Raw genomic sequence first — 11875 nt, forward strand, 5'->3', positions numbered from 1 at the left:
AGAATAATGTTTGGAGGAAGAGGATTGAGGGAATGCAGGGATTCAGCATTTTAAGTAACGCTGGACTGATGACAACTATAAAAACATACAATGTATGTAGATGAAAAAATGTTATATTCCTGTTAACTGATATTCCTGTTAACTGATATTTCTAATGTCTTGCATGATAATTTAGTGAGGCTGTTGGAGGGAAAGTAGGCAACAGTAATTGAGCAACAAAAACAAGGAAGGGGCAAACATTTTAAAATGAATGAAGGACCATGGCTGTGTTGCCTATTTATTTTTTTAAGTAATCATCCTGGAAGGAAAATAATCATATCAAAATAACTAGAAGCCAAAAAAGACAACTCAAGTTATCTTAAGGTTTTGCTACATTACAACTTTTAAGTTACTCTTAAACTGCAATGCTAACTAGAACTGTGGTATCACAACATAAAGCAAACTGATAAATGAGGAATGCACTACAGTACGGAATTCAAAAACTGCGGAAATCAAGTTTGGTTATCGTCCCTGCTCTGCATATCATACAGTTTGCTCAACTAAAGGACACACAGTACTATTTTCTTCTTTGACTTCTACTCAGACCCTCAGAAGTACATTCTTACAGAGTACAAATGAATGACAAAGACTGCACCAACATATACTTACTTGTTCACGTCTAAAATAAAATGTCTACAGCTTCCACAGCCAAATTCTAAAGTTACAGTACCCATAACTGTCAGCAAATAGAATACTCCCAGAACGTGCAAAAGCCAAAAGTAAAAACTGCTGAATCTACCAGAAGCTGATATTTCTTTACCTGCTCGCCATCGTGCTCCCCGTGCTCTCCTGCCCCAAAATGTACCTCTACTACAGCAGCCATCTTGAAATGAAAAGCTTCAGATAAACCGCTTCCGGTAACAAAATAAGGGGTAGGGTTATGCCGATATTTGGCCATTCAGAAGACTGGTATGTCACGAAGCCACGGTTGTGAGACGGTCTGTAGGAGTGGTATGGGTGGGGAATAGTGAGTGCCTTTTTCCCAGTTTTGGACATTTTTCCGCACAGTTGCTAGTATTACTGCGTTCCTTGCACCTAATAGTGGAGTAGTACACAAACCATCACGCCGAATTAATTTGTCTCCAGTTATCAGACCAACGCCACTCAAATAACTTCCATATATTATAATTCCCCAGCTTTTTTCGCTTATTAATGAGGCTGTCTGTCCTACTAGGCAAATATATTTTTTCTGAAGCGCGTAGGTCTGCACAGCTAGCAGAGATGTCCTGGGCTTTGACTGTGGCATACCTCTTAACTGTGCAGATTTTTGCACAATGCCCAGATTTTTACCTCTTGATATTTTTGGTCCATTTTTCATAAAATTGTGGTTTTCTGGAAAATTAGTGACAACTCATTAAAGATTTAAGTTAGAAAATAATGACAGACATTTGCGTTTCAGACGTCATACCCTTCAGAAAATTCATGCTAATGGAAAACGTGTTATTCTATCAACTTTATAAGTTTGTAAGATAAATATTTAAAAATTGGTCCTATTTTTGGTCCTTTGTCCCACTTTTATTTATGACATTGTCCAGATTTCTTGCTCTTAGAGGTTGAGAAGTAATGTGGTGACATTTCCTTTGTCCTTAAAACTCAGATTTTTTGTGGCATTAAAATAACGGTTTCCGCAAACCGCGCCGACTTATACCTCTCAACCTCTTGGCTATAAAATTTGGACAAAGCCAAAAAATGGGGGGGGGGGGCAAAGGCCCCAAAAGAGGGACAGAGTTTAAATATCGCTTTTATAAACTTAGAAAGTTTGTATAATGAAAGGGTTTGTCTTAGCATGAATTTTCTGAAGGTTATGAAGTCGGAAACTTAGATGTCTGCCGTTATTCAGTAACTTCAATCCTCAGTCAATTGCCAGAAAACATCAAATTAAATGTTATGAGGAGCAGAACATCAGGCAAAAATCTGGAATAATGCAAAAATATGCACTGTTGAGATGTACGAGTCACATACAGGTTAATTCACGATAAATTTGACAAGAAATAATTAAATAATTTCAATGGTGAAACCAAAAAATGACAATCTTTGTAAAGTATCTTTACTTATTATTTCTTTATAAGTAAAGCCTAAGCCATCGGTCTATAGACAACCAAAGCCATTATCTAAAGATCGGAATCAAGACCTTCACCATTAATACCAACCCTTGGTTTTGCTTAGATTATGGTATAAAGCTAACGACTATGTCTAATCGGCAAACACAACATTATTGCTGTAGGTGGACACTGGAAGTTCAGATGATTCACCTTGCAATCAAGTGAAACGTTGTTTATAGTTTCAATTAGCTTAAAGTAAACTGCGCTGATGATCCTGTAAATGATCAAATAGGATCACTGCTCTAGACCAGTTTACAAAATTAAATAAACAAAAACAAATAAATTGTATTTGTCAAATAGCATTGCAGCACACCCACCAGTACCACTAGCAAGCTGTTACTGTCTGTCTTGCAATACTTTATACATCACTTTCAGTTAGCATGTACGGGGAATGCAAACGCTTCCATTGCCCTACTCAAAAAATCACAGCTTTCTTCCAATATGTTGATGCTTCCTCTCCTTTTAAAATAATGTCGAACAAAATATTCCAGATCTTTATCACTTTCCCCCTCCTAACTTTCAGACTTCCACAGGAATATCATCTATTCCCGGAGACTTTCCTGAAGATTGATTATACACCACCATTTTTATCTTGTCTCCTCTTATCTTAACGGTTAGTTGTTGAGCCTCATTTACCTCTAACCTTGACATAATTAAGTTTCCCATAAAGATTTTCATTTGTGTCCCTTCTTGATTTTCACATCTCTCTGCTTTATACAATTTTCATACAACTTCTGAAATATCGTTAATATCTCTACAGTATCTCCAGTTATTTTTCTTGCTATAGGCTCCCAAAAATTGGCAACAACCCTATCGAATTTATACTGCCTAAGTCATTGTGCTAAAAGTTCATAGGTTCATACTAGGCTACCTGCCCTAGGGCATTTATAAGCCTAGCCAGAGTGTATTTGGCTTTTGCCACCCATTTTAAATTAATTTTGCTATGCCCTTTTTCGAGGTTAGTATACTGTGCCTCTGTCTAACAGTGACACAGAAGTGATACCCAGGGTAAACCTACAATCTCCCATCCACTCATCAAGATTCCTCTTGAAGAGAGTCAATGAGGGACTCTTCCTAACCTGGACTGGGATTTTATTCCAGAGTGAAGGGAGCCTCTGGATTATGAATCTGTCCCTCCAGCATGTCCTATTTATTTCAGTGCTGAGGTTCAAGTCTCTCGAGCGCGTAGCTTGATGGGATTTGGATTTTCTGAGGTGCAGCATGTCCATTAATTCCGGGTTGGACATGGCTTTATACGTCAGGCACAGATCGCCTCTGAGCAGGCAGTATGCCCCTGAGTAGAGCTGGAGTTTCTTTAACCGGGCAGCATATGGCATCTGTTTGAGCCCTTTGATCCTCTTGGTGAGGTACTTTTGGGGTCTTTCCAGTTGCTGCAGGTGCAGGGGCGGCCCGTGCTATTGGACTGCCGGACTGCAGCCCCCTCAACAAAAAAAAAAAAAGAAAAAAACATTTTTAAAATTCGCAGACTTCGCACATGCGCAGTAGTCCAGACTACTGCGAGTCTACTGCGCATGCTCCAGGCAGTCCAGGTAGGGAAACATAGGAGACGTCTGTGCACAGACTCGCTGGGAAAACGCATCGGGGCCGGACTGCAACAGCAGCAGTCAGTCTCTCTCATCGGGACTGTGGATTAGGGTTTGGATCACAGGACTGTGGATTATTGCGCGGGCATTTGGATTACATTATGGAGAATGGGCAGCAAGGACAGATAAGTGTGTTAAGTATTGTAGGGAAGTGTGTGAATGAATGTATGCCTACTTGAATGGTGTGTGTATGTGTGTGTAAATGCCCCAGGTGCTCATGGTGGTGTGGTAGGGAATACCTCAGGCTTGAACCCTGTACCCTGTATGCAGGTGTTAAAGACTTGAATTCCCTACCCACCACCATTATAAAAATTGCAGATTTTGCCTCATATTTGATCTGATCTGTTCCTCATAATATCTGTGGTTTGTAAATGTTGCAATGCTTGATATTTGATGATGTAGTAGTAGCATTGTTGCCTCACAGCTGCAGGTTTTTAGGTTTGATTCTTGGCTGGGGTTCCTTCTTTGTTGGGTCGTTTGCTTGATATTTGATGGTGTAGTAGTAGCAGTGTTGGGGGTTCCTTCTTTGTGGGGTCTGTTTGCTTGATATTTGATGGTGTAGTAGTAGCATTGTTGCCTCATAGCTGCAGGTTCTCAGGTTTGATTCTTGGCTGGGGTTCCTTCTTTGTGGGGTCTGTATCTTCTCCCTGTGTTTGTGTGGGTTTGCTTTTGTGTCCTCCCATGTTACGAAGACATGTCTGCATTATTTCTTCCTGGGCCTCTGCTGAAAATTGTTTTTGTTCCAAGTCAGACTGTCCTGATTAACAAATGTTAAATAAAATTGACAGGCATTTGAATTTCAGACTTCAGGTTTCTGAATGTTTAATTTCTTACATATTTGATGGTGCAGTGGCAGTATTGTTGCCTCATAGCTACAGGATTTGTGGTTTGATTCTTGGCTGTGGTGCCTTCTTTGTGGAGTCTCCATCTTATCTCTGTGTTTGTGTGGATTTGCTCTGGTATCCTGCCATTTTACAAAGACGTGTCTACAGTATTTTTCCCTGGGCCTCTGCTGAAAATTGTTTTTGTTCCATCAGAAGTAAAATTGACAGGCATTTGAATTTCAGACTTCATAGTCTTCAGAAAATACATAGTAAAACAACTTTTTATTCTAGCAATAAATATATAGTAACACAACCTTTTATTATAGCAATTGTTTATGTTTATAAGATGACTATTTGAAATTTTTCCTTATTTTTGGGACTGTAATACCCTGTTAGTGGCTTTGTCCACGTTTTTTGTGCTAAGGTTGACAGCTATGGCAAGAACTGAATTCACTGAATATGTTTGAGGGCTGTATTCCCTCATTACTGGGTTTGTCCAGGTGTTTTGTGCTAAGGGGTTGACAGCTATGGTGAGAACTGAATTAATTAAATGATAGCCATTTAAGTTTCAGTCTTCCTCTCGTTCACAAAACAGCTGATTTGGCGTAGTGGTATGTTGCTCTTGACTGTTTTGCACAGGGACCTTGTCTGTAAAATGTACAATGGTAACACAGCATTTTTCTTTCACAAAGCAGGTGATTTGGCAGAGTGGTATGTTCTGACTCTTTTTTGCACAGGGACTTTGGCAGTAAAATGTATGGTGGTACCGTGGTAACACAGCATTTTATTCTAGCAGCTTTCCAAGATTATACAAGCAATGTTTAATGTGTCCCTGGTTTTTGCCCTTTTGACCCACCCCAATAAATTTGGCTTTTTCCAGACTTCTTGTGCTGCGAAGTTGAGATGCAGTTGAGTATTGAGCAGATTTTACAAGGAACTGAGAGCTGCAGGGGAAGAGAAGTTTAGTGCTAATAGCACAACAGGCTGTGTGCTTGCTTTTGATGCAGAAGGTTGTTGGTTCTACTCCCATAAGGGGTGAATGCTGAAAGTTAAGATACTAATTATGAGCCTGTTATCAGTTTGCCATCCATTTCCTATTGTAATATTACTAGCTTATTTTTAATGCAATTTAGGCAATTTATTCCACAGGGGCATCAGACACTTTATTGTTCGATGACACCATGAAATGTAAAGGTGATTGCTAGCACCAACCTTTTCATTACAGATTTATTTAACGTGGAATTATTTAGATGACTTTTTTACTACTTCAGAGATTGTGCATATTTACTGATAATGGTGGACTGTAGAATTGTGCATATTTACTGATAATAGTGGACTGTAGAAGTTTGAGTAGACTTTTATGATGGAAATGTTCTGAATTGGACAGTTTTGTTTCATTGTTTACTGGAAAAATGTTCAAAGCAATAGGAAGGTGTATCAAAGAGCACATGTATGTTTCATATGCAAGGGGCCTATGATTTGAAAACAGCCCAGAATTAATTTTTATCTGCCATGAGTAAAATGTATTTTCTTTGAATGTGGATTTTAATGTTGTTTCAGTGAATGTGAGTTTCAAGGGCAGAGAAGGTTTAATGCCAAGTTTGTTATGTCTTAGTGTTTGTGCTGTAAAATGCAAAAATAAAACTTTCAAATGAAGTTCAAATCATCATAGAAGTAAATCAGTATGCACATTAGTGTTTATGGTAAATGGAGTGAAATAGCAAATTAATGGATCATTGGAATGGCTGCAGGGAGGCTCCATTCGACCAGGGTTTTGTGAGGGGGAAGGGCAGCAAACTTAGACAGCCGCAGCTGAACCATACCTCCCAACTGTCCAGATTTTTCAAAGAATGAATAGATGTTTTGCTTCTTATTTTTGATTTGTTCCTCATAAAAATTTGTGGTTTTCTGGCAAATCATTTAGGAATTAAATCACTAAATAATGACACACCTAGTTTCAGACTTCATAACCTTCAGAAAAATGCATGCTAAAGTAAGACCTGTTCTATCAACTGCCCCAGTTTATAGAAGAGCATTTTTTAGTACTGTTTATATGTTCCCCCCCAGTATATTTGGCCTTGTCCAGATTTATGTCCTAGTTTATACAAGAGCAATTTTTAGTACTGTTTATATGTTCCCCCAATATATCTGGCCTTGTCCAGATTTATTGCATTAACAGGTTGAGAGGTACATGCAAATAAATTGCTTTATAGAATTAGGCATAGCCAAACCTCTGAACTGTCCCTGATTTTAACTCAAAATGTTGCTCTTCCCCTAATGATCCCTCCACAAAATAGCAATTTTGGAAGAAAACACGGAGAGTTTATAATTAAGAAATAACTGTAATAATCAGATTACTTTTATTTCAGAAATGCATGTAGATTATTTTATTTTGTCAGCTGCTCAAGTTAGCAGTACTAATATTAAAGTTATTCTTTGACAGGTTCCCAGCTGTATTGTGTTGCTATTTTATATTTTTACATCACATTTTTGGTCCATTTTTCATAAAATTGTGTTTTTTTGGCAAATTAGTGACAAATAATTAAAGACTGAAGTTAGAAAATAATGACAGACATTTGAGTTTCAGATTTCATACCATTCAGAAAATTCATACTAATGCAAGACCTCTATTAGCTTTCTAAGGTTATAAGAGCGATATTTTAAAAATTGTCCTTATTTTTGGGCCTTTGTCCCATTTCTTTGTATGGCTTTGTCCAGATTTCTTGCTCTGAGGTTGAGAGGTATGACAAATGTGTCAGGGCCATCACAAGTCAGCCAGAGACATTTCAAACTGTGACATACTTGTTACACCCCACTCCCCCATGTAGTGACTCTGGATGTGTCGAAGCAATGCAAGGAGTAGTTATGCAGTGTAAATGTGCAGAGAATCCCACCCATCCAAGGTAGACACAAGTACTAGAGTGGCTTTTCATCTGTCCTTGATTTTTGCAGAATGGTCTGGTTTCTGTCATCTTTTTTGTACTGTTGATTTATGCTTATTACTCAAAGTGCATGTTGCTCTGTGTTTAAGTAGCAATACTTTAATGACCATCAGGTAAGCTTGGCTGAGATTGCAAGATGCAAGTAAGCTTTAATAAGCATACTGTTAAAGAATTGCCAACATTGAAAGCCTTTCTGTTGCCATGTAGAGAATACTTAACTAGATAATGTATAAGCCTTGGGTATTGAAATGCATATGCCAGTATTTGTAATAAAGGACAGAATTACATTATTTTAAGAGTCTCATTACACTTGGAGACTTACAGTAATCTCTGCAGGCTTTAACCATAAACCGAATGCCAATCGTGTGGTCTATAACCTGTACAGTAATCCTTTTAAGCAATGTATCTTGAGCTTATTTCTTGTTTGCTTTTCATTTTTTACTTTGATCATGTTTTCCCCATGAAACAAGTAGTTGTTAGGCAGCAGGTCTTTTTTTGGATAAGGAACATTTTTACAAGTGGGGGCATCAGAGATTTCTACTTTCAGCATGTTACTTTAATAAAGCTGAATATAAATTATAATTAGAACTGCAGTGCAAGAAGTGGTTTGAGTTGAGTACTGCTTGTTTTTCTTATACTTGATTTTGACTGGCATTCCATTAATGTATTTAAAAAAAAAAGTAATTTATTTCTTCATGCCTCACAACCTTTTTTGTTTCCATCTAGATATTAAGCTGTCATGCAGCCAATGCATTGAAATATTTTTATTCTTCTACACTTCATTTTGTCTTGATTGGACTCTCATGACAACTGTTTGGCACCCAATGCAGTATATTTAGTTTTTGTGGTTTGCTACTACAGGTGTTTGTGTGTGTGGTAGGGAATACCTCAGGCTTGAATCCTGTACCTTGTATGCAGGTTTTAAAGACCTTAATTCCCTACCCACCACCATTTGTGAAAAAAAAAATGCAGATTTTTGCCTCATGTTTGATCTGATCTGTTCCTCATAATATCTGTGGTTTGTAAATGTTGTAATGCTTGATATTTGATGGGGCAGTTGTAGCATTTTGCCTCACAGCTGCAGGTTCTCAAGTTTGCTTCTTGGCTGGGGTGCCTTCTTTGTGGGGTCTTTATCTTCTCCCTGTGTTTGTGTGGGTTTGCTTTTGTGTCCTCCCATGTTACAAAGACATGTCTGCATTATTTCTTCCTGGGCCTCTGCTGAATTTTTTTTTGTTCCAAGTCAGACTGTCCTGATTAACAAATGTTAAATAAAATTGACAGGCATTTGAATTTCAGACTTCAGGTTTCTGAATGTTTAAGTCTTTGCATATTTGATGGTGCAGTGGTAGTATTGTTGCCTCACAGCTATAGGTTTTCTGGTTTGATTCTTGGTTGGGGTGCCTTCTGTGTGGAGTCTGCATCTCCTCCCTGTGTTTGTGTGGATTTGCTCTGGTGCCCTGTCATTTTACAAAGACGTGTCTGCAGTATTTCTCCCTGGGTCTCTGCTGAAAATTGTTTTTATTCTGTCAGCAGTAAAATTGACAGGCATTTGAATTTCAGACTTCATGTTCTTCAGAAAATACATAGTAACACAACCTTTTATTCTAGCAATTTTCTAAGTTTATAAGATGAATATTTGAAATTTGTCCCTATTTTTGGGACTGCATTCCCTCATTATTGGCTTCGTCCAGGACTTTTGTGCTAAGGTTGACAGCTATGGCAAGAACTGAATTCACTGAATGTTTGAGGGCTGTATTCCCTCACTACTGGGTTTGTCCAGGTGTTTTGTACTAAGAGGTTGACAGCTATGGTGAGAACTGAATTCACTAAATGATAGCCATTTAAGTTTCAGTCTTCCTCTTTTACAAAGCAGCTGATTTGGCGTAGTGGTATGTTGCTCTGTTTTGCACAGGGAGCTTGGCAGTAAAATGTATGGTTCTAGCAACTTTCCAAGATTATACAAGCAATGTTTGTGTCCCTGGTTTTTGGGCTTTTGACCCCCCCCCCCAATACATTTTGGCTTTTTCCAGTTTTCCTGTGCTGCAAAGTTGAGTATTGAGTAGATTTTACAAGGAGCTGAGAGATGCAGGCGAACAGAAGTTTAGTGCTGCTTAAGTGAAGTTGGTTTGCCTTGTTAATAGCACAACAAGTTGTGTACTTGTCTTTGATGCAGAAGGCTGTGGGTTCTACTCCCACAAGGGGTGGATGCTGCTGCACTGAGAATGTTCTCCTTGGTGAAGATACTAACTATGAGTTCGTTATCAGTTTGCCATCCATTTCCTCTTGCAATATTACTAGCTTATCATTTTTTTAATGTAATATAGGCAATTTATTCCTGAGGGGCAACAGGCACTTTATTTTTCGATGAAACCATGAAATATAAAGGTGTTTGCTAGCAGCAACCTCTTCATTAGTTACAGATTTCTTTAATGTGGAATTATTTAGATGACTTTTACTTCAGATATAGTGCATATTTGCTGATAATGGACTGTAGAATAGTGCATATTTACTGATAATGGACTGTAGAATTGTGCATATTTACTGATAATGGACTGTAGAATTGTGAATATTTACTGATAATGGTGGACTGTAGAAATGTGCATATTTACTGATAATGGTGGACTGCGGAAGTCTGAGTAGACTTTTATGATAAATGTTCTGAACTGGGCAGTTTTGTCATTATGGGTGCATGCATTTTGTTTCATTGTTTACTGGAAAAATGTTCAAAACAAATTTAAAACGCCCTCTAACAACTGTAATATATTGTACAAGGAATATAATTTAGTACAGTGAGGAAGGTGTATCAAAGAGCACATGTATGTTTCATATGCAAGGGGCCTATGATTTGAAAACAGCCCAAAATTAATCTTTATCTGCCACTGGCAAAATGCATTTTCTTTGAATGTGGGTTTCAATGCTGTTTCAATGAATGTGAGTTTCAAGAGCAGAGAAGTTTTAATGCTAAGTTTTCATTGTGAGACTGCATTGCTTTGTTTAGTAGCTGACTTAGTGTTTGTGCTGTAAAATACAAAATAAAACTTTCAAATGAAGTCCAACTCATCATACAAGTAAAGCAGTATGCACATTAGTGTTTATGGTAAAAGGAGTGAAATAGCCAAGTAATGGTTCATAGGAATGGCTGCAGAGGCTCTTCAACCGTGATTTTGTCAGGGGGGAAGGGCAGCAAACTCAGACAGGCCCAGCTGAACTATACCTCCAACTGTCCAGATTTTCAAAGAATTAATAGATTTTTGCTTCTTATTTTTGGTTTGTTCTTCATAAAATTTGTAGTTTTCTGACAAATCATTTAGAAATTAAGTCACTAAATAATGATACACTGAGTTTCAGACTTCATAACCTTCAGAAAAATGCATGCTAAAGTAAGGACTGTTATTCTATCAACTGTCTCAATTTATACAAGAGCAATTTTTAGTGCTGTTTATATGTTCCCCCAGTATATTTGGCCTTGTTCAGATTTACTGCATTAACAGGTTGATAGGTACATGCAAATAAATTGCTTTATAGAATTAGGCATAGCCAACCTCTCAACTGTCTCCGATTTTGGCTTAAAATGTTGCTCTTTAATAATCCCTCCGCAAAATAGCAATTTTGGAAGAAAACATGGAGGGTTTACAATTAAGAAATAACTGTAATAATCAAAGTTATAGATTACTTGAAATGCATGTAGATTCTTTTATTTTGTCAGCTGATCAAGTTAGCAGTACGAATATTAAAGTGTCCCTTCTTTGACAGGTTCCCAGCTGTATTGTGTGGCTATTTTATATTTTTGCATCACATTTGGTCCATTTTTCATAAAATTGTGTTTTCTGGCAAATTAGTGACAAATCACTAAAGACGGAAGTTAGAAAATAATGGCAGACATTTGAGTTTCAGATTTTATACCCTTCAGAAAAGTCATACTAATGCAAGACCTATTCTATTATCTTTCTAAGTTTATTAGAGCAATATTTAAAAAATGTCCTTATTTGTGGGCATTTGTCCCACTTCTGTGTATGGCTTTGTCCAGATTTCTTGCTCTGAGGTTGAGAGGTATGACACGTGTCAGGGCCATCACAGTCAGCCAGAGACATTTCAAATTGTGACATACTTGTTGCACCCCACTCCACCATGTACTGACTCTGGATGTGTCCAAGCAAGGCAAGGAGTAGTTATGCAGTGTAAATGTGCAGTGTCCCCATCCAAGGTAGACACAAGTACTACAGTGGCTTTTCATCTGTCCTTGATTTTGCAGAAAGGTCTGGTTTCTGTCATATTTTTGTACTATTGATTTATGCTTATTACTCAAAGTGCCTGTTGCTCTGTGTTTAAGTAGCAATGCTTTAATGACCATAATGTAAGCTTGT

The 11875-nt window shown here is 37.8% G+C and overlaps 1 protein-coding gene across 1 annotated transcript in view; it reads right to left on the minus strand.

The window, feature by feature from the left end:
- Positions 1 to 953, minus strand: part of RNF121 (ring finger protein 121) — a 658308-nt gene extending 657355 nt beyond the window's left edge. Inside the window, exon 1 of the mRNA XM_044073037.1 lies at positions 800 to 953. Within this exon, the coding sequence (XP_043928972.1) occupies positions 800 to 937 (138 nt within the window). The 5' untranslated portion in view covers positions 938 to 953. The remainder of the gene's footprint in view (positions 1 to 799) is intronic.
- Positions 954 to 11875: the final 10922 nt, after the last annotated feature.

Source organism: Protopterus annectens, chromosome 5.part1 (assembly GCF_019279795.1).
Source record: "Protopterus annectens isolate FY-2018-M chromosome 5.part1, PAN1.0, whole genome shotgun sequence".
NCBI classification, from domain to species: domain Eukaryota; kingdom Metazoa; phylum Chordata; order Ceratodontiformes; family Protopteridae; genus Protopterus; species Protopterus annectens.